We start from the raw sequence: 23,489 nt of genomic DNA on the forward strand, positions 1-23,489 counted from the left end.
CCGCCTCACTTTTCCTTGGTTCCTGTCAGCACCTGGAGGGACAGATACAAGGCCTACATGGTACGCTGGCTTTCCTTCTGTTTTGGCAAACTCTTCTGCTCAGAGAGCATAAGCAAGCCTTGGGATTCTGCAGCCTTCTGGCTGAGAAAAGGGCCATCGGTTAATGATATCTGCAGTGAGGGGCCAGGAGTGGAGGTGCCTCTGGGACTTAGTGGGCTGCAGAGAGAGGCCAATTCCTCTTCCAAACTATCCCTGGAGCTTCTGTTCCCAGGTGTGTGGGTGCTGATTCTGGATTTCTCTATGCTAAAGTGCCTAGTGCCTCAGAGGGTGAGGTTATTTGGGCTGCTGATGTTAAGCACACTGTCCAGAAGTGCTGCCATTGCCTGCATCCTTCAGTTCCCCCATTGGCGTCTCAGACTCTCTCATTCAGGGTCCTCTCCATCTCACTCTGCCACCATGCAGACTTTCACAACCTCTGCTGTGTGTGTGTGAATAAAATACTGTCTCCCCACTTCCCTGCTTCCCAGTGGCCCCTGCCTGGTCCCCCTCAGTGAGGCAAAGACAGTGAGTGCCTCCACCCCTGGATGTGCACTACCATCTTCTGGAAAGGTTTAGAAGATGGATTTGAAGGCTCCTTCCAGATTCATGGAGTGGATATTGCCAGAGATGGAGACTAGGAATCTAAATTTTACGGCAGCTTCCAGTAAATTCTAGTGGGATCAGCCCCACTGGGGACCTTTCCATCAATTACGTTAGAGAGCTTCTGACTTTGGGGCCTGGATATCCAGGATTTGAAACTTAATTTAGTGTTGTTGTCTGTGTGACTTTTGGTGTCTTCAAAGTGAGCAGACATCTCCATGGCTTCATTAGCATGAGTAAATAGGTCATGTAGGAAATTTAATCAGGAGAGTCAATGAGAACATGCTAGAAATTCTGACTTATACCAAGTTCCTAGCAATGACAGTGTCCTTGTTTGCTTTCTGTTGCTGTGATAAACACCATGACCAAAAGCAACCAGAGGAGGAAAAGGTTTATGTGGCTTATCATCATAGTCCATTATTGAGGGAAGTTGGGATCAGGAACTCAAGGCAGGAACCTGGAGGCAGGAACTGAAGCAGAGACCATGGAGGAATGCTGCTTGCTGGCTTGCTCTCCATGGCTCCCCTTGCCTGCTTTCTTATACACCCTAGGACCACCTGCCCTGGGGTAGTACCAGTGGCCTGGGTTCTTCCACATTAATCATTAACCAACAATGACTAAAAAATATCTCAAAAAATGTCCAACATCCCTAGGAATTAAGGAAATACAAATCTAAACAACTTGAGATTTCATCTTACTCCAGTAAGAACAGCAAAGGTCAACAAAATAGTGGACCACAAATGTGGGGGTAGGGAACCTTCATTTACTCCTGGTGGGATGGCCAACTCATCCAGCCACTTTGGAAATCAGTGTGGAGAATTGTCACAAAGCTAAAACTAAACCTACTATATGACCCAGGTATACTACGCCTTGGCATATGCCAAAAGGACTGGATGTTGTACATCACAGATACTTGCTCAGACATGTCCATTGCTGTTCTATTCATGAGAGCTGGGAAATGGAAACATCCTAAATGTCCTATAATCAATACAACTGATGAGTGGATAATGAAAGTGTTTACTATAAAATACTATTCAGTGGTAAAGAAAAATGACATCATGAACGTGGCTGGTAAATGGATGGAACTAGAAAAGATCATATTGAGTGATGTAACCCAGACCCAGAAAGACAAGCATTGCATGTTTTCTCTCATCTGAGGCTCCTGATCCCAAATCCCCAGATGTTAGTACATAGCCTGGAGTAACTGTAGGAACCAGGAAAATAAAAGGGACCATTGCAGGGTCAGGCTGGGGGACAATAGAGAGTGGAATAGCAGGGTACAAGTGATATGATCAGGAAAATGGCTAAAATGGAAGGTTTTAATTAGGGAGAAGGAGGGAGATAAATACAGAAGGAGAAAGGACCATAAAATAAAGATGTAAAAAAATCCATAAGAAATTATAGTACTAACTATCTACCTAAAAATACATTATATATATATATATATATATATATATATATATATATATATATATATATATATATATATATATATATATCTGTGATTAAATATACATATATAGTTTAAATGAAATTTTCCATCTGGGCTCACAATGTACCACCCAAGAGCCATAGACTAAAAACAACTACAACAAAAACACTACTAGGCACAAGAAGCCCTTTGTCAAGTTGTTCAGGGTTGTCCAAGAGACTCGAAAACATAGACTATTGCTATTCCACTTGGTTGCCTCTCAGAGGTAGAAGGTACTCCTTATTGCTGAAGACACTATCCACTTTGGACACAGGGTACAGAGACCTCTGAGCTGGAACAGACCTGAAAGCCTCCCTGGGGACTAAATTTCGTGGTACTATAAGGCATGGTGTTATTCAAGCTTCCAGAGGGAAGTAACCAACAATCCTACCCAACTATAATGCCTACAAACCACAATAATGACCAGCTTGGCACAATTGCCCCAAGGGTACAGTAGTGGCATGCATAACTTGGTGGTAACCAACAGCTCTTAATTATACTTAAGACCCATTCAACAGAGGGAAATCATGCCCGGTACTGGAAACCTAGCCAGCTACCCAGGGAAGTGATAGATCTTGGAAGAAAAAAACTATACTTTATGACACTTTATTAAACCAGCATGATTCCTGACTACATTCTAAATATCTATCCTTATACCCACAGATAAGTGAAGTCCTGACCCTCATCAAAGAAAGATCTCTTTGTAATAGGAGACCATTACAGAAAACCACAACCAATCAAACTGCAGATTTGTGGAGCCCAGTCCTAACTGACACATCTACACCCCAACTCCTGCACCTACAGTTCAGGGATTATTATGGGGGGGGATTATAAGAGCCAGAGAAACAGGGAATTTGCTGTGATATTATGTCTACTAGGAATGTCAGAAGCGACATCCAGAAAGTCTCACCAAAGACTGCCTCAACACAAGCTGAACAAGGACAACAGCAGACATGCTACACGCAGATGGGAGAAAGCCCAGGAGGCCTCATCCCCACATACAGAACTGCAGGCAATTAAGCAATGCTGAGAGAGGGAGACATCGTTTTTCCCCAGGGAAGAGCTCACCAAATGGTTATCCAATACCAAATGGTCAGCTCTGAAAACATGCATACAGGTAACATTATACAGACTGAGCAGGTTGTGTTTAGGAATATATATGCACACACATACTTATTATGTATGTCTATAATAACAGTTAATAAAAAAGAGACTGTGAATCTGAAAGAGTAAAAGAGAAGTATTTGGGAGGGTTTGGAAGGAGGAAAGGGAAGGGAGATATAATTAGATTATAATTTTATATATATTAATATATATTATAATTATATTATGATCTCAAAAAGAAATATGTTTTCTAAAAGAGAAGAAAGTAACCCCACAGTCTGACCCGTGGACCACTCTGGCAGAGGCATTTTCTCAAAGGAGACTCCCTCCTCCTGCCACCCTTTTGTCTGTACCTGCAGCTACCCCCGCCTGAGTCCCTCAAGGAGAGACCCATGGTCCTTTATCCTGATGACCCAGGGAAGCTGAATGGCTTCCTCCTATGCCAGTCCTTGAAGCTCTTGTCCCATGTGGATGCTGTGTCTCTGTAGGACTCCCACAGAACCAGAGTCTCTTCGAAGAAGGCACAGCCATTCCTTCATCAAGTTCCCTGTTATTAGTCCTGGGGACACTGCAGCAACCAGAGCCAGGTGGCCTTGTGACCCCACACTATCTTTAAGACAGTCAGTGTGCAAGAACTAAAGATTTGTTTTCTACTTGTTAATGGTGTTCATGGCAATCAGTGTTGTGAAGAAACAGAGGAGCAGAGTGAGGATTGTGTTCTTCACAGACACAGCTGCCATGGCTTCCCTGAGACACCACGAGAAAGGTGGAGCCCTGAGTGAATGCAGCGACTAATGTATGGATATCTCAGGAAAGAGCCAGAGGTGGAGGGCACGGCAAGTGCAAAGGGCCTGAGGTGCAGGAACAACTCAACCAGGACTTTGAAATCAAAAGGTCTCGGTGCAGCTGAGTGTCCTCACATGGATCATTAACCTCTCTGCCTGTCTTCCCTCATCAGAAAAGCAAGGATAGAAACAATACCAGGTTGTGTTTTCTGGGGTTTGTGAAGACACCAAAGTGTTTTCTAGAGTCACCGGCAAGCTCTTAGCAAGCCCTTCCCTTGTCCGTGCCTGCATCCCATCATCCTCTGAGCCTCCACAGAATGCTGACAGTGGTGCCTGGTGGATAGCGGATGCTCACACATCGGCTGATGTGACTTGCAAAGGAGCATTTAGCTCAGACTGCTCTTGTCTTGGGACAGATGCCTGTCCTTAGACTCCTCCATCACAGATGGTGTTCTCAAGCCCATCCCAAGTCCCCATAGAACTGTTGGCTTCAGGAAACACTGACAATGGGAAGAGGGCTGAGATGGGAGTTGTTCTGTGATCCCACTGGAATCTAAAACCCTGCGAGTACAGGGGCAGCCTCTGCAGTTTGCATTATCGTCTCTCACAGCCTCATCCTGCTATGAGCCTGCCAATGAGTAAGTGCCCTGCTGGTGCAAAAGGAACAAAGGGACTCCCTGTGCAACCTCCCTGGGGTCTTGCAGAAGGCAAGAGCCCTGTTTCTCTGTCACTGGCCAGCTTGTCCTCATGTCCCCTGTTCACCAGCAGCCTTCCAGACACTGTCTCTCAGAGCCTTTCTCCTAGTTTTGAATAAGCGATAACTACGCATGGTTCCCAAATCAGGACACTAGAGAGATATTCATGGGGAGCTCTTTATTCTGCTGCTGTCCTCTCTCTTTTCATCTTTCAAAGGCAATTGCTTTTCTTACTTCCTTGTTCCTGCCAGAGTTTATTTATACAGACGTAGCAGGAATGAATCTAAACAATTTCTTCTACCCTTCTTACAATGAAACCATTTTTCCTGTATGCATGTGTGTGTGCTCGTGTGTGTGTGTGTGTGTGTGTGTGTGTGTGTGTGTGTGTGTGTGTGTGTGTGTTTGGATAAAGCAGTCCTCTGCTCTCTGCGGGACACTGGTTCCAGGCCTCCTGCAACTGCTGAAGCTGAGGATGCCCTAGTCCTTTCTGTAAAATCACGTGGTTAGTATTTGCACACGATGTACACACAACCTCCTATAGATACAAGGAGATTGCCCTAGGTGACTTTTAGTGCCAAATACGGTGTGAAATTCCATGTAAACAATAGTTTCCCAATTGTCGGGGGAACAGTGATAAGAAAGAGCAATATATGTTCAGTGCGGGCATAGTTTGTTTTCAAATGTCTTCAGTTTAATTGAATCCACAGGTAAGAAAGGCCTGGATCCTGGGGGCTGGCTGTGTGCTGTACTCCCCTCTCCCTTTTTTTGAACCATAATATATAAGCAAAAGACTGTAAGGTTAAAAAAAGAAAGCTTAGACAAAAAGTTATGAGACCACAGAAAAAATCTTCAAAATGTATCTGAGCTCATTTTGTATAAGCCATATACTGCATGGCATGGGGCCTGCCCCTAAGTGTGGTTTGTATATCCAGAGACTCCATTGGAGAAAACTAATTTTTCCTTTGTGAGTGTTTTCAATTGGAGAGAGCTTCCAGGTTGGGGATGGGTGCCTGTGTCCACTTCCTCTCTCAGTCCTGAGATCTCATCTGCTTGAGACCTGTGCAGCCCTGTGCATGCAGCCTCAGGATCTATGAGTTTGATACATGCAGCAGTCCTATTGTGTCTGGAAGGCCTTATTTCCTTGGTGTTGTCTGTCTCTACTGGTTCTTACTTACTTTCTGCCTCCTCTTCCACAGAGTTCCCTGAACCCTGAGGGACAAGTTTAATGGAGACATCCCATTTAGGACTGAGTAATCCAATGTCTCTCACTCTCTGCACATTGTCCAGTTGTGGGTCTCTGTATTTGTTCCCATCTGCTGCAAGAAGAAGCTTCTCTGATGATGGCTGAACAAAACAACAACAACAAAAAACAAAAAAAAAAAAAAAACTGATCTATGAGTATGGCCGAATGTCATTAGCAGTCATTTTATTGGTACATTCCATAAGCAGAACAGTAATATTTGGTTTATCCTGTAGGTCTCTGCCCTATCAAGTCTCAGGTTTGTGGGCACTTAAACAGTGTTGGGTCTGGGTTCCATTTCATAAACTGGGCTATAAATCCAATCAGATAGTTGTAGCTAGAGTTTTCCAGCCTTGCCCACAGTCAGGACAAATCTTTGTCACCCACCAGTCCCACAGCCACTCAGACCCAACCAAGTAAACACAGAGACTTATATTGCTTCAAACTGTATGGCCGTGGCAGGCTTCTTACTAACTGTTCTTATAGCTTAAATTAATCCATTTCTACAAATCTATACCTTGCCACGCGGCTTGTGGCTTACCGGCATCTTTTCATGCTGCTTGTCAGGGTGGCGGCTGGCAGTGAGTCCTTCTGCCTTTCTGTTCTTTTATTTCTCCTCTCTGTTAGTCCCACCTATACTTCCTGCCTAGCCACGGCCAATCAGGTTTTATTTATTGACCAATCAGAGCAACTTGACATACAGACCATCCCACAGCACAGCCAAGTGTAGACCATCTCTAACACCTGCACTCAGGCTAGTGGTCCTAATCATCCTCTATGTGGACCTGCTGGGTAAAGTCACGAGGAACCCAAGAACAGGCTCCCACAGGACATACAGAACATCCCACAGCAGATAGTGATTGGTTACTTCTATAACTTTTGTGCCTCTATTACACCAGCATACCATGCAGATAGATCACTGTTGTAGATCCAAGCCTTTGTATGAGGGTTGGTGATTACCTGTTTTCCTCTGGTAGCATGCAGAGTACCTTCTAGTACCATTAACGCTAGTTAGTAGGAGTAAAGGTTTCAGGTAGGCACTAGCTTTGACTTCTGTGTGTTCAGTGAATTATCTAGGGGTTATCTTTAGCAATAGGGCCCTATGATCAGTTTGTAGAGAGAAACCAATAACCCTGGCAATAGCCTAGGTTGCTTGGGGATTTCTATGGGGCCCCTTTGTTGAAGAACCCAACTAGATGTAAACCATTCCCAACACTGGAGGTTTCATTTGGTGGTGAGTGATGTCTAGTTGGGGCTTTGTCTCCCTGTTATTGGTGATTCGGTTTAGATTTCTTTCATGTACATGTGTAGGAAGAGTTTTTTGTCTAGACTGCTGGCTCCCAAATAACCACATGAAGATTTCTTATTAATTATAAAAGCTAGGCCAATATCTTAGGCTTGTTTTTTGGCTAGCTCTTGTAACTTAACCCATTTCTATTAATCTATGTGCTGTCCTAGGGCTTGTTTACATCATATATGTACTTTTCATGCTGCTGCTTCTGAGTCTGGCTGGTGACTCTTCAGACTCTGCCCTTCTTCTTCTCAGTGTCCTCTTAGTCTGGTTCTCCCACCCAATCTCTTCCTGCCCAGCTATAGGCCAGTCATCTCTTTATTAACCAATGAGAGAACTACATATTTACAGTGCACAAAGATTGTTCCACAGCATATGTATATATTTTAAGAAGCTTCTACAGTAACAGGTTTACATGTAACCCCTCTAATGGCTCTTAGTTTTATCTGTCCCTCCCCATATGCCCTCCCTTACCCCCTCTTCCCTCCCCCCCCTCTTTGACCCTTCCAATCCAGTCTTCCCCTACCCTCTCCATCCATAACTATCTATTCTATTTCATCTTCCTAGGGAGATCCTTCTCTTCCCCCTAGTCCCTTACTATATATAAAACCACTGTACTTATATAGATTGTAGCCTGCTTTTCAAAGAATTAACAGCTAACATCTACATATAGGAGAATACATATCATATTTATCTTTTGGAGTCTGGGTTACCTCACTGAGGATGATTTTTTTTTCGCTCTATCCATTTACCTGCAAATTTCATTTTTTTAAAGAGTTGGATAATAGTCCAATGTGTAAATGCATCATATTTTCTTTATCAAATCATCTATTTACAGATATCTAGGTTGTTTCCAATTTCTGGCTATTATGAATAGAGCAACAATGAGCATGACTGAGCAAGTGTCCCTGTAGTAGGATGGAGCACCTTTCAATACATGCCCAAAAGTGGTATAGATGGATCTCTAGGTAGATTGGGTTCCAGCTTCCTGAGAAACTGCCACTCATTTCCATAATGGCTGTACAAGTTTGCACTTCCACCAGCCTCGGATGCGTGTTCCCCTTATCCCACGTCCTCACCAGAATAAGCTGTCATTTGTTTTATTGATCTTGGCCATTTTGACTGATGTAAGATAAAAATCTCAAAGTAGTATTGATTTTCATTTCCTTGATGACTAAAGATGTTGAACATAGTGTTTCTCAGCCATTTGTGCTTCATCTTTTGATAATTCTCTATTTAGAGCTGTACTTCATTTTTATTTGGGTTATTTTCTTGATGTTAGTTTTATTTAGTTCTTTATATATTTTGGATATTAGCTCTCTATTGAATATGTAATTCATAAAAAATCTTTTCTCATTCTGCAGTCTGCCATGTTGTCTGAATGATTTTGTCCTTTGCCATACTGAAGCTTTTCAGCTTCATGAAGTCCCATTTATTATTATTTTTTGTTCTTAGTGGTGGTGCTAATGGTGTCCTGTTCAGAAAGTTGTTTCCTGTGCCAATGAGTTCAACATTATTCCCCACTTTTTTTTCTATCAGATTCGGTTTATCTGGCCTTCTGGTTGAGGTCTTTGATCCATTTGGAATTGAATTTTGTGTAGAGTGATAAGCATTTATCTATTTACATTCTCCTACATGCAGCCATACAGTTTGACCAGCACAACTTGTTAGAGATGCTATCTGTTTTTGTTTCAGTATTTATGGCTTCTTTATAAAAAATCAGATGTCCATAGGTCTGCAGATTTATTTATAGGTCTTTAATTTTATTCCATTGATCAACATGTCTGCTTTTGTGCCAATTCCATGCTGGTTTTATTACTACATTGTTGTAGTACAGTTTGAGATTGGGAATGATGGTACATCCAGCAGTTCTTTTATTATTCAGGACTGTTTTAACTATTCTGGTTTTGTGTGTGTGTGTGTGTGTGTGTGTGTGTGTGTGTGTGTGTGTGTGTGTGTTTACATATGATGCTGAAAATTGTCCTTTCAAGTTCTGTGAAGAATTGTGTTGGAATTTTGATGGGGATTGCATTTGAATCTGTAGATTGCTTTTGGTAGGTCTATTTTCATTACATCTATCCTACTGATCCATGAGCATGGGAAATACTTCCATCCTCTGATATCTTCTTCAATTTCTTTCTTCAATATCTTAATATTTTTTCTTATACAAGTCTTTCACTTGCTTGGTTAGAGTTACCCTAAGATATGTTTTTGGAAGCTATTATAAAAGGTGCTGTTTCTCTGATTTCTTTCTCAGTCCAGTTGTCATTTGTATATAGGAAGGCTACTGGTTTCTGTAGGTTTTGTTTTTAGATCTTGCTACTGTGCTGAAAATCTTTATCAGCTGTGGGGGTTTCCTGGTAGAGTTCTTAGGGTTCTTTGTGTATATAATCATATCATCTACAGATAAAGATACTTTGACATCTTCCTTTCTGATTTGTATCCATGTTTGTCTTCTTCACTTGCCTTACTGCTCCAGATAAAACTCCCAAGTATTTTGTTGCTGGTGGCCATGTCAGAGGAGCAGCAGGTGGTAATTGAGATTCAGGAATTCATGTCACCATAATGCAAGGCACTGATGGGCAAATCTCGAATAGGCAAGACCCTGAGGGCTTCAGCTCCAGAATGTGTCTTGTTACTGATGTGCCTTTACATGTTTGCTGCTGCTGTTTTTCTCTAGTATCTGGCATGGTGTGAATGGGTGTGGGGATCCCCACTGCCTTTAATGTAGTGTGATTATTTCATGGAAATATCCTGTTCTGCTGGGCATTTTTACTTGTGGATTATTATGAAGATGATTTCCTCTTAAGCTGTACTGTTTAATTGAAGTAATGATTTTTTGCAATAATAGTGCTAGCTTAAATAAAATTTTGATGATTAAGGGTTTTAAATAGTTATATAAGGGATTATGATAGAGGTTAGTTTAGTGGGAAAATTAGTATAGGTAAAGGCAGGATATAGTGTTGCCACTGCCCCTGATAAAGCAGGGGCTGCAGAGGATAGAAAGTAAGAGCAAAAAGTGTCAGGCACCTAGGACTTACGAGTTTCTCTTAAGTAGCTGTATATACTGTGGCTTGGGTTAATGATTAGGAAAAACAACTGAGTCCCCCGGAAATTAGGCTAGCTCAAGTTCTTTCAATCTTAATGTTGGGAGATGTGTTCACAGGTTTTGATGAGCATCATAGCTAAAACAAAGCTTTAAATAATGACTTAAGGTTAGGTTAAGATTTTTTGTTGTTGTTGTTATTAATGGTTTTGAGGTAGAAAAGTCTTGGGGAACAATTTAAGGTTTAGAAAGGCACACTTTTAATAGTTGAGTAAGGGACTCATTGAGATCGGGGAACGAAAACAAAGACAGCCTGGCTATGGCTGGCTGATGTACCTTTCTTGCTAGCATGGATTGGTGATTAAGAGTGATGATTAATTCCTTGTGCCCATTTCTGCCTTCAGCTTCTTGATATAAAAAACTGTTGATGAGGGGGTATACACCCTGAGGATTTAAAGTAGAGCCGACTGTTTTTCATATATAAAAGTTTAGATTTGTGATTCTTTTAAGATTTTTTTATAAGATTGTCCTTTGAGATAAATAATAAAATTGCAATATAATTGCAAAATGTAGCCTGCCAGTAAAAGAACTGGCTGAGAAAAACACCCTGCTTGCTTACACTTTGTTAATCTGTAACAAGTTGTTTGTACATGAATTTATGTATGTTCTTGGGGATAATTTGGGTTTTTGAAAATATGCTGTTTTTTACTTGTATTCAAATCATTCACTTAAAGAGTACAATGTAACCACATTGTAATTTTTGTACTGCTTGAAAGATTTTGCTGAGATATATAAGCTGTAAGGAAAAAAATTAAGAATACACAGAAGGGATACATCTGGATAGAGGTAAGAAAAGAAATAAAGGAGATGAGAGAGAGATGAGAGACTGTAAAGGTGTGTGTGTGTGTCTATGTCCCTTTTTTTTTTTTTTGTTGGTCCCAGAGAGTTAAGTTTTATTCCCTCAGATAGAAAAGTCAAATTGAGTAACTAGTCTGCCGACTCCATGGTTCCCCCTCAATTCCAGAGCTGTTGAAGGCTGGTCCTCACAGCAGCACGATATTGACTGGGTATGGAGAGAATGGACAACCATGTTCCTGATTTTAGTGGAAATGCTTTGAGTTTCTCTCCATTTAGGTTAATGTTGACTGTAAGCTTGCTGTAAACTGCCTTTATTATGTTGAATATGTTCCCTATATTTCTAATCTCTCCAAGACTTTTATCATGAAGGAATGTTGGGTTTTGTCATAGGCTTTTCCTGCATCTAATAATATGATCATGTGGATTTATGATGGGATACATTTAATATCTTATGTATGTTGAACCATCCCTACATCTCTGGTATGATCCTACTTGTCCTAGTTTGGGTTATTATTGCTATGATAAAATACCATGACCAAAAGCAATTTAGAGAGAAAAGTTTGCATTTGGCTTATGCTTCCACATCCATAGTCCATCATTGAATAAAATCAGGGCAGGAACTCAAACAGGGTAGGAACCTGGATTCAGGAGCTGATGCAGGGGCCATGGAGGGGTGCTGCTTACTATCTTGCTCTCCATGGCTTGCTCAGCTCATTTTCTTATAGAACCCAGGACTACCAGCCCAGGGGAGGCCTCACCCACACGAGGCTGGGTCTCTCAAATCAATCAATAATTTAGAAAATGCTTTACAGGCTTGTCTATAGCCCAATCTTATACAGGTATTCTCTCAATTGGGATTCCCTCCTCTCAGGTAACCCTGGCCTGTATTAAGTTGTCATAAAATTAGACAGCATACTACTTGATCACGGTATATCATCTTTTTGATGTGTTCTTACATTTAGTTTGAAAATGTTTTATTGAGAATTTTACATCTGTGTTAAAGGAAATTGATCTGTAATTTTTTCTTTGTTATATCATTATGTGGTTTGGGTGTCAGGATAATTGTGGTCTCACAGAGTTATACAATGTCCCTTCTATTTCTATTTTATGGAATAATTTAAAGAGTATTGACATTAATTATGGTTTGAAAATCTGGTAGAATTTTATGATAAATCTACCTGGCCCTAAGGTTTTTGGTTGGGAGACTTTTAATTACTACTTCTATTTTACTAGGGGAAATAGGTCTGTTCAAATTGCTCATCTGATCTTGATTTAACTTTAGTAGGTAGTGTTTACCAAGAAATTTACCATTAGATTTTTCCAATTTGGTGAAGTACAGATTTTTAAAGTATGTCCTCAGGATTCTCTAGATGTCCTTATATTCCTCTTTCCTCTAATTTTATTAATTTGGATCCTCTTTCTCCATATTTTGGTTGATTTGGCTAAGGGTTTATCAATATGACTGATTTTCCTTAAAGAACCAACTCTGTTTCATTGATTCTTTGTATTTTTTTTATTTGTTTGCTTCTATTTAATTAATTTCAGCCCTGAGTTAGTTTATTTCTTGCTGTCTACTTTTTTTGGTGTGATTTCTTCTTTTTGTTCTAGAACCTTCAGCTATGCCATTAAGTGCCAAAATGTTTTGTAGGCACCTAGTGCCATGAACTTGACTCTTAACATCACTTTCATGTGACCCATAAGTTTGAATATGTTGTGTTTTCATTGTCATTCAATTATGAAGTTTTTAATTATCTTCCTGATTTCTATCTTAACCCAGTTTTCATTCAGTAGTGAGTTGTTCAGTTCCATGAGTTTATAAGTTTTCTGTTGCTGTTGATTCCAGCTCAAGCCCATGGTGATCTGTTAGGATGCAGGGTGTTGTTTCAATTTTCTTGTGTGTGTGTTGAGCCTTTTCTTTGTGACCAAGTATTGTGGCCAGTTTTGGAGAGAGTTCCGTGAGGTGTTGAGAAGAAGGAATATTCTTTTATGTTTGTGTGAAGTGTTCTGTAAATATTTGCTAGGTCTGTGCAATTAATGACAACTTTTAGCTACAACATTTCTCTATTTAGTTTTTGTCTGGATGACCTGCATATTGGCAAGAGTGGGGTACTGAAGTCACCCACTATCACTGTGTGAGGGTCAGTATTTATTTTTAGCCATAGAAGTATTTCTTTTAAGAATCTGGGTGCTCTTGTATTTCATACATAATGTTTAGAACAACAATATCCTCTTGGTGAATTTTTTCTTTGATGAGTATATAGTAGCCTTCCCTATCTCTTCTGATTAGTTTTTGTTTGAGTCTATATTGTCAGATGTTAAAATGGCTATGACAGCTTGATTCTCAAGTCCATTTGCTTGCAATATCTTTTTCCATCCTTTTATCATGAGGTGATATCTATGCTCTATGGTAAGGTGTGTTTCTTAGATGTAGCAGAAGGATGGATCTTGTTTTTGAATCTAATCTGTTAGTCCATGACTTGTACTTGGAGAACTGAGACCATGGTTGTTGAGAGTTATGTGTGCTGATTGCACTGTTTGTTGATTCCCATTATTTTGTTGTTATGGTGTGGGAGTTTTTCCTTCTCTTTTGATTGGAGTTATTTATTCCTTGTGTTTTCTTGGGTGTGATTAACCTCTTCTGGTTAAAGTTTTCCTTCTAGTGCCTTATATAGAGCTGGATTTTTAGATAGATACTGCTTAAAATCAGCTTTATTGTGAAATGTTTTTCTTTCTTCATCTATTGTGATTGAAGTTATTGTTGTGTATGGTAGTCTGGCCTGCATCTGTGGTCTCTTCAAGTTTGTAGAACATCTGTCCAACCCCTTCTGGCTTTTAGAGTCTCTACTGAGAAGTCAGGTGTTACTCTAATGAGTCTGTCTTTACATGTTACTTGGTCTTTTCCCTTGAAGCTTTTACTATTATTTCTTTGTTCTGTACATTTAGTAATTTGATAATTATGTGTCGTGGGGAATTTCTTTTCTAGATCAGTCTGTTTGGGTTTCTGTATACTTCTTGTACCTTTATAGGTACCTCATTCTTTAGGTTAGGGAAATTTTCTTCTATGATTTTGCTGAAAATATTTTCTGTGCCTTTGATAAGGTTTTTTTCTCCTTCCTCCACTCCTATTATTTATAGATTTGCTCTTTTTATAGTGTCTAAGATTTCATTGATATTGGTGCTTGCGTTTTTTAAATGTAACATTTTCTTTGACTGAGGTAAACATTTCTTTTCTCTGGTCTTCAGTGCCTTTCTCTCTTCCGTGACTTGTAATCTCTTGGAGAGGTTTACCTCTGAGTGTTTTGATTGACTCCCTGAATTTTTCATTCTCAGTTTTCCTCGGTTTTGCTTTTCTTTAGTGATTCTATTTCTACTTTCACGAATTGAACTGCTTTTATCATTTTATTCCACTGTGTATTTGGCTGTGGGTTGCCTAACAGGAAGTGCTTCTGAGAACCTGCCAGCTGTGGCCACTGGGAGTCCCTGGTGGAATGTGTTTCCAGGGACTGAGGGCTAACACAAAGGACTGGGGATGGGCTAATAAGGGGGTGCTGAAAGGGTCCATAGGAAGGATGAAAGCTGGGTCTGACATGAGGTCCCCTGGAGTCCACAGGGAATGGAGTCAGGGAGAGAGGACAGGCCCTTGCAAGTGGTCTCTGTGTAGTGTGTGTGTGTGTGTGTGTGTGTGTGTGTGTGTGTGTGTGTGTGTGTGTGTTTTAACCCTGCTTTTTTAACTGAATAGAACATCTAAACACCAATCCATATTGGGGCCAGAGAGCTCCACAGTCCTCACTGAAGGAGCCAGGTTTCCACATTGAGGTGCACCAGAGCTCAGACAGCGATTCCCGCCCGATGTTAGAAGAGCTTGTATCTTGCCAGCTCTGCATTTGCTGTCCTGTTTCATGCAAATATTTCTCTTTTCTGGGTTCCTCACAAAATATGACCGGCTTCTCACAGAAGGGTATGATTTGATTTGATTTACGGGCACAGCACCTCAATAAATATTTGAGGTAGAGGACGAAAGTAAACATAGTCACTTTCCTCATGTCAGGACTCGGGAGACTCAGGAAGAGAGACAATCCTCTTCAAAGCTCTCCCCAGTTACTACAGTGATTATCTAGTGAGACAAGCCATGCGAAGGAAGGACCAAGCATTGTGAGGGCGCAGAAGAGGCGATGTCTTCAGTGTGCTGTTAGAGAGCTGGAAAAGATGGCTGCGCACAGTTGATATTTGAACCGAAGTCATGATGACGACGAGCAGAGAACTGGAGATACAGAGGGAAAATGGGGGATAGCGTGGGGTAAGGCGCTGTGTGTACAAAGGTCCTAAGGTTGAAGGGAACACTGTGTGTCTGGAAAAAGAGAAGAAACAACATGGTTAAGAAACAAGTGTGGTGTGTGGTGAGGCAAGAGCATGTGGGGCCTTGCACCGGGCCAGACACTCAGCTCTTGAAGGTGAAGCCCTGGGAGCCAGTCAGCAGGCCTCTAGGACGTTGGGTGTATGAGCTGGCACTTCAGGGAGGGTTCTGAGTAGAGACGGAGCCTTGGAAATGTAAGTCACGCATGAAGTGTTGGATGTGGCCAGTGTCTGAGGGATGGAGAGGGGGAATGGGACCTGCAGAAGGTCTAAAATCAGCCTTGGGTACCCCTCCCCCTGTGGTCAATGAGGAAGAAGAGGAAGAGGAGGCAGCACGAGACCTGCAAACCACAAACCCCAATATGAGGAAAGATGAGAGGGTGGTCCCCTAGAAGCCAGGGAAAAGGGAGGTGCTGACCAAGCAGTCCACAGACTGACAGCGGCATGGACTCACCGCTCATCATTCCCCCGGGCCTCCGTTCCATTCATCGGGACCTGCAGGCTCTTCCTTCAAACAAGAGTCGGTTGGTGGGAGGCCATCTCTTTTAGCTGTCTTACTTGGTGTCTTTCTGAGCGAAGAAGTTATGCTGAGCGCTGCTGTCTTTCCATACCTGGGTGCGTTTTTCCTTGGGTGGCTTATGCACATGGGCAGCTCACTCTTGGAAATATAGCAGATTCTAACACTGGGAAGGGGGACCTACTTTGCTCTATGCTAGTACTGTGGAATCCACATCTAATTGGGTAAGAAAACATCCATGTTGAGCTGAAGGCACTAGGGAGCTGTCGTGATAGATGAAGTCCCATAGTTTTCATGCCTGTATCCACACTCTGGCTGCCTCTCCTTTAAGATTCTTCTGTTTTATTTTTAGGACCAAGATTCAATAGGAAATCTGTACTTGTATTATTGTGTTTCCTTAAAATACCTTATAGAATTTAGGTTTTTACCTTTTTATAGACTTCCTCTGTCTAAAATTAGTTTTTTCCTCTTCAACGTTCCGCATATAAGATTAACTTGGTTTGTTTCCAACCTCTGTTTTCATGGCACTAGAGTCTGAAAGAATTGGCAGAGGGTAGCCGTTCCCTTAAGGAGAATAATCAGGGCTGAGGTTCAGCTCAGTGGTAGAGTGCTTGCCTAGACAGGCAGGAAGCCCTGGGTTTGATCCCATCACTCGAGAAAGGAAGGAAGGAAAGAAAAAAGGAAAGGAGGGGTTAAAAGAGGGAGGAAGGGATGGAGAGGGTGACTCAGAGCAGTCCAGCAGAAGAAGGCCCCCTCCTCGTGGTCTGGAAATGCCCAGGTAATTGTCTGGTGAGCTGTGTTGTATGCAGTCACCTGTTTTGTGCAGGCCTGTGTCCGGTTTGCACTCCAGTGCTGTGGTCAAAATGCCACGAACGAAAGCAACCTGAGGAGAAAAGTGCTTCTCTGCCTCCCATGTCCTGATCACAGTTGATTATTGAAGGGAAGTGGCGGGGGGGGGGGGGGGGGGGGGGGGGGGGGGAAGGAACCTGGAGGTGGGACTGAAGCAGAAGCCATGGAGGAGTGCTTGCTTACTGGCTTGCTCATCATGACTTGCTCAGACTGTGTTCTTACACACCCCAGGACCACCAGCCCAAAGGTGGCACCACAGTAGTGGACTGGGCCCTCCCGTATCAGTCATTAATCAAGAAAATGCCCCCACAGACTTGCTCCTAAATCAGTCTTACGGTAGTGTTTTCTCAATTTAAATTCCCCCTCCCTGATGACCCTGGTTTGTGAGTGGATAAAAATTTAACCAGGATGCATACCTGCCATTTAAGTAGGTTTAGATACTTACTCCTTAAGATGTGAGAGCACCCAGGAAAGAGAAAAGGCAGCAGATGGGAAGTGGTGAGTTGAATGAGAATCTGTAGTGAGAGCCAGGGCAAAGGTGGAGAGGTGTGTGTGTGTGTGTGTGTGTGTGTGTGTGTGTGTGTGTGTGTGGCCAGGGGCGGGGGCAGGGGAGGACAGAGAGAGACAGAGACATAGAGAGACACAGACACAAAGAGACTTGGTATTTCCTTCACTCACAGAATCCAATGTCTTTGTGCATAACTGTAATATTTCAGAAAATGACATTCCCCGGTGCCAGCTCTCCCCTAGCTACATCAGGAGCCATCAGCATTTAAATTCATGGAGCCTGTTATATCATCCTATCATCCTACACCCAGGTACTCACAAGCAGAATTTCATCTCTAAAATAATCAAAAGCATTTTACCTGCATCTAGCCTCCCAAGAAAGCCATAGACTGAACAACGCCAGCAACAATTATGAAGCTAAATTGGCTTTATAAGAGCAAAAAAAAATCAATTTTGCTGGTTTGCATTCAGTAACTCATTTCCATATAAATGAGCTGACTTCTGACTTCGCCCAGTCTGAAGAATGTGTCTGTACTCTGGGTTTTCTGTTGTTGTTGTTGTTGTTTTGGTTTTGTGGTTGCTGCTGTTGTATTCTATCTGTGGTCCTTCGGATGAACCTGGCAGGGAATATGTAAAGGTGTGTGGCTTAGGCAATGTGGTTTCCTAATTATAATCATCTTTTTTTTTTTTTCCTTTTGGCAGTGTATCAGCTGCAGCAAGAGGCGCCTCGTCCCAAGAGGATCATTTGTCCCCGGGAGGTCGGTACTCAGCTCTTCCCAGTACACCTTGTTAAGTGTGATGAATTGGCAGCGAGTACCGCTGATGCTGGAGGGACTTCGAGTTTCCTGGGGGGTGATTTCTATTAATGTTTGGCACAGTGTCACCAAACTGAATATCTTTATAACTATGTCTTGAAATTCCATGTTATCTCAATACCTGGTTTTTACAAACTGAGAATCAAATGTCTCACATTTGTAACAAATGAAGAGACAAACTAAGTTCTTTGTAAATACCACAAAATGTGTAACATGGTTGTTTGTATCATTGTTGCCCTGACTCTTTTAAGGATTTTTTATTAATGTGTATTAATTAAATACAATTATGAGTTTCATTGTGACATTTTATACATGTATATAATGTGTTCACTCCCATATCCCTTCTTGTCCCCATCCCACTGATCTCCTTCCTCTTCCCAACTAGCCCCACCCTCACTGTGTGTGTGTGTGTGTGTGTGTGTGTGTGTGTGTGTGTGTCCGTCCTGGTTAGTTTCATTAGGGTTGGTTACAGGAGCCTGGGCACCATATGGAAAGCTATAATACAGGGCTGAAGAAGATGACTCTTGCTCTTAGGGACCATTAATGATGCAGAGCCTGAGGTCTTATGCAGGTAATCAGCAATGATATGAGACCAAGGGCCCCAGCAGTCATATCACACCCAGAAGATGGTTCACAACACTCCACCCCTTGTCCCTGCTCTTATGTTCTTCCCACCCTCTCTTCAGCAATGTTACCTGAGCTTTGGAGGGACAATGCAGATGTCCCGTTTATGGCTTGGCATTCAACGATCACTTAAGTTTAACAATCTGACCTGCTAGGATCCCCTTCAGTTAATGCTCCCCCTACCTAGAAAAAAGCCTCTCTAGCCAAAGATGACAACAGCAGTTATTTAGAAGGCAATTTGATGGTTACGACATGTCCATTTAGCACAGCAAAAGCTGTGGCTTCCCTTCTAGGGCTTCTGACTGCTCCATCTGTGACATGTGACCAGGTGTAGGAGGACATGTTTGACCCTTTTAATATGGTCAGTTGTGAAATGTTTTCAGAAAACACAGTACAAAACTGATAAATACATGGGTATTTCCAGTATCCATAGTTAACAAATCATATAGTTTTGTCATATTTACTTGAAATGTTTTCATTAAGGAATTTTTTTATTCATTTTACATACCAACCACAGATCCCCCTCTCATCCCTCCTCCTGCCCCTCCAGCCCACCCCGCCATTCCCTCCTCCAACAAGGGATGGCCTCCCATGGGGAGTCAGCAGCTGCTTCCTTGAATTTTTTAAAATAATAAAGCTATTTGTGGGAAGGAAATATGTTTCAACCCTGGAAACAGCTTTCAGTATATATTCATTTATAAAAATCCCACCAAGCTCACAGGAGTTTCCGTTGCCCTGGTTCATAAATCAGCTTGTTCATCACTTGGGGTACCAGTGAGATTAGAAGAGCGAGATCAAGGTTCTGTTTTCTATTCACATCCCGACCAGTGTGTGTATAGCCCACCTAGCACCCTTCAAACCAAAGGCTGGTGGGTCCTGGTTTCTGTGGCTATTGCTTTAGTTAAATATAGAACAGCAGCATGCTTTTACAGCTCTCTGTGGGCCCTGGCAAGGCGAGGAGCCCCGTCCCCACACTCCTGAGACTCGTCAAGGAACATCAGGGATTTCTCGGTGGGTTTTGAAGCCGTTTCAAAGACTTTGGTACATGCACCCTGGACTCCACGGCTACCTCATCCCCCTTCCGCAGTTACCTTGTCACAAGTTAGCCAGTTTTCTACATACAATTTTACTTCCATGGAAGGGGCTGAAATTCATCAAGGAATCGTGATTTTAATAGAGACTAGACTTTCTCATCCCGGGAATGTCACTAGAGAGAAGATCGGATGATTATGAGAAAAGTTTAAGGTGACTTCCAGTTCACTTGGTGGCCTGATCTTGTCACTGGCTCCTCAGTGTGTCACCCTTAAGTCAGGAACACTCACATAAGAGAAAGGATAATTTGCTTTAAGTGAAGCAAGAATTATGAAATGGGCTACTGAAATCCACCCACTGCTGCATTTCATCTAGTGTCCCTTCATGAAGGAATTATGTGTAGGATACAGTTTTGAGATGTCTGAGGAAAAAATACAATTAGGGTGGAACTGGGGAGATGGCTGTTGGGAGTGTTTGCCTTGTAAGTGCGCAGACCCGTGTTCAGTCCTCAGAACATAGCTGAGGCACGGTGGCATGTGCTTCTAACCCCAGCACTGGGGAGACAGAAATGGGCAAATGCCTGGCACTCCCTAACCAGCCAGCCAACCTAGCCTGCTTGGCAAGTTCCAGAACATTGAGAGACCTTCTCTCAAAGAAAGGTAGATGAATCTTGAATAACAACACTGCAATTGCCCTCTGGACCACACATACATGTCTACATATGTGCATACATGCATGTAGCAATGTACAGGAACACACAGGTGCACATACACTCTTGCATACAATCAAATAAAATTTGGAATGCAACTAAGAATTTAAATATAATTAGGAGCTGCACTGGAGGCAGTAACAGAGGCTCGCTAGCAAAGTTGAGCACCAACACCAGTGCCTGAAACCAGAAAGGGCAGTGAGTGGTCGGTGTTCACTGTCAGCAGATGTGTTTGGAGCACTGTGTGTCCAGGTGTGTGAACTGTGAACTATAGCAAAAAACTTGGCTATTGGCATGTTGAGGAGTATCTTAATAAAGGAGAACAAAATGATGACTTTGTGTGTGTGTGTGTGTGTGTGTGTGTGTGTGTGTGTGTGTGTGTGTGTGTGTGTGTGTTTAAGGCTTTAACTGAGATAGAGATAGAAAGAGAGAGAATCAACATTCTGGCAACCATGCCAGCTTTCCTTTGGGTAAAGGCAATAGGTATATTCTCATGTCACAGAAACTCTTCCTGGATTTCAAGTGATGCTCTTCAGACCTGCAGGGAGCTGAGGATTGCCATGCAGTCCTCATCACCAGCTGCGTGCAGGGATACAATGTATATGTGGTTTTAGGCCTTCCCCTGCTTTAAACCAGGCTTCTCATCTCTCCACCGTGACTAATTTTGCTCAAGTACAAGATTACCATCTGGTGTTTGGTCCACAGGTAGCTGAGCCCTAGAACTTCCATATCCCATGGCAGCCACGAAACCTAGTGTGAAGTGAGAGCCCATCAACTCCATTTCCCCAGCAGGCTGCCTGTGGCCGGCCAGCCAGGGAGGCAGGTGTCACGTGATAAAGGGTAGACTTTTCTAGGGGAACAGGTGCAGTTCTTAAAGGTAACAATAGGCCCAGCGTTGGTTCACTTTGTCCTCCAGTGTTATATTAACTGTACTTTCTGTCTGAGTCCTGGGCCTCCCAGGACCTAGCCTCTTAAGGGTGGAGGCCCAACTTCCTTTGGGATGCTCCTGCTAAAGACATTGTTTAGTTAAACATCACTTTGCCTTGTTATGTATGCACCTGCCTCCTTGGGGGATCCTACCTAATGAAGACAGAACATCTCCTCAGTGGACTGGATGGGCAGAGAGTGAAGCTCCTGTAACATGTTCACTAACTCATAAGGCTTTTTGTTTGAACAGAGAATACTGACTTCTGATGTACATGTTTTTCTGGTTCAACTCTCCACACAGCTCTGCTCCCTCCGTCTTCATCTTCAGCCCATCTCCTCCCAGCCCCTCCGCCCTGGTCCCTAGCTGGATGACTCCACATCCTTATAGTCTCTGTCCCCTCTCTCACTGATTACACCTCCCCAGGCTATGCTTCTCTCAGAATAGGAACCTCAGCTTCCCTGGAGCCAGACACACTGGCATGAATGCAAAATGAAGTCCAAAGGGGCAGAGATAGGAGACCCTGGGACTCCAGGATCAATCTCAGGTCAGCCTGGCTTGATAACCAATCTTGAGCCACAGGACCACTGGCCTGATGGGTTCCACTGAGCTGCTAGGTGAGGAGTGCAGGCTGACCCCACAGGCAAGATCTGAAGAGCTAGCCAAGCCAGGAATGGGGAAGCTCAGCTGCAGAGGCACATGTGGACTTCTCCTGACTTCTTGCTCCGCCAATCACATGCCATCTGTCTCAGAACCAACAGATGTGACAAACATTTAGTGTGGCGCCTGACACCTAACAGGTTCTCAGTTAACGTGCAAGAGCCAAGGCAGGTTGACCTATGGAGAGCAGGCTTTGAGACAGACACTGGGGACCATCGGGGTGAGGACAGTCGTCTCTGAATGTGAGAGCAAAGTGGCAGTGATAAGGAATAGAGCTCGATGCCCAGGATGAAGATTCTGACGATGAGAGACAGAGGGTACCAGCAGCTGAACAATGGTGCCAATTATGCCCGTAAGAGTCAGCCACGGAAATAACGGTCTGTTGCTTTCTCAAGATTCATCATTGTAAATTAATACTGCAGTGAGTGAGCTGCCACAGCACCTGGCATTCTACAGGCATTTCCAGAACACCCCTTGCCAAGAGATTCGAAACATTGTCTAGGAAACAAAAGTCTCACTTGCTCTTTCCATGAATTATCAATCAGTCACTTCCTAAGCATTTATTATTAATTACCAAGTGTATGCTTGGGTGGTCTGGCAGGAACTGTGCAGAAATTTTTCTCCAAAATTTGTTTCTCTAACTGAGACCTCTCTCCAGGGCTTCCAAGACCTCTACCCATCTGTCTGCCTGGCTTCTGCAGGTGTGTGGCACCCAGGTCATTGAAAGCCTCGCTTTCAGAAAGGACCAGGCCTACTTCGTTTAGGAACATAGCTCCAGAAATCCTGGCTTTCCACTCCCCACCCTCAGCTCCTTCTCCTTCAGTCTTAGCACTTCCAGATAGTTCTCTGATGCATCCCAGGATCTCTGCTTGTCTGAGTCTCAGATTCAGTGTTGCTTTGTACCAGGCCATCCATGAACCCCACTGAGAATAAGCTCCTCCGAGCCCAGGCCTACCACTCCATTTGCTCTGTCTTTACTGCAGTGAGCCTTTCTTGTCCACAAACGATACATTTCAAGACATCTAGTAGATGTCCAGAAGAGTGATGGGTGCTGACCCCTACATATGGTCTACTTACCTACAATAAAGTTTAATTTATATGTTAGATATACTAAATGATTAACAACTTCTAGAATAATTTTAACAATATATTGTAACACAAGTTACTTTAAGCTTCTGAATTGTTTATTTCTGAAATTTTCCACTCAACATTTTCAGACCATGGTTGACTGAAGCCCACACACACACACACACAAAAAAAAAAAAGACAAGGAAAAAAACAGATAAGAGGGGAATAACCTGTTTAATATGCCTCCTGAAATGCTTTCTTAACATATTTAATCATCACATGTCTCTCTGTAGAAGAACGG

The 23,489-nt window shown here is 42.6% G+C and overlaps 1 protein-coding gene across 3 annotated transcripts in view; it reads left to right on the forward strand.

Annotated features, from left to right (window-relative positions):
• The window catches only part of Chn2 (chimerin 2), a 277,744-nt gene that overhangs the window by 145,596 nt on the left and 108,659 nt on the right, over positions 1-23,489 (forward strand). For all 3 annotated transcript variants that reach the window (XM_006992173.4, XM_076566835.1, XM_076566834.1), the window contains exon 3: positions 18,058-18,113. In XM_006992173.4, coding sequence (XP_006992235.1) covers positions 18,058-18,113 — 56 coding nt within the window. The remainder of the gene's footprint in view (positions 1-18,057; positions 18,114-23,489) is intronic.

Source organism: Peromyscus maniculatus, chromosome 3 (genome assembly GCF_049852395.1).
Source record: "Peromyscus maniculatus bairdii isolate BWxNUB_F1_BW_parent chromosome 3, HU_Pman_BW_mat_3.1, whole genome shotgun sequence".
In the NCBI taxonomy this organism is placed as follows: Eukaryota; Metazoa; Chordata; class Mammalia; order Rodentia; family Cricetidae; genus Peromyscus; species Peromyscus maniculatus.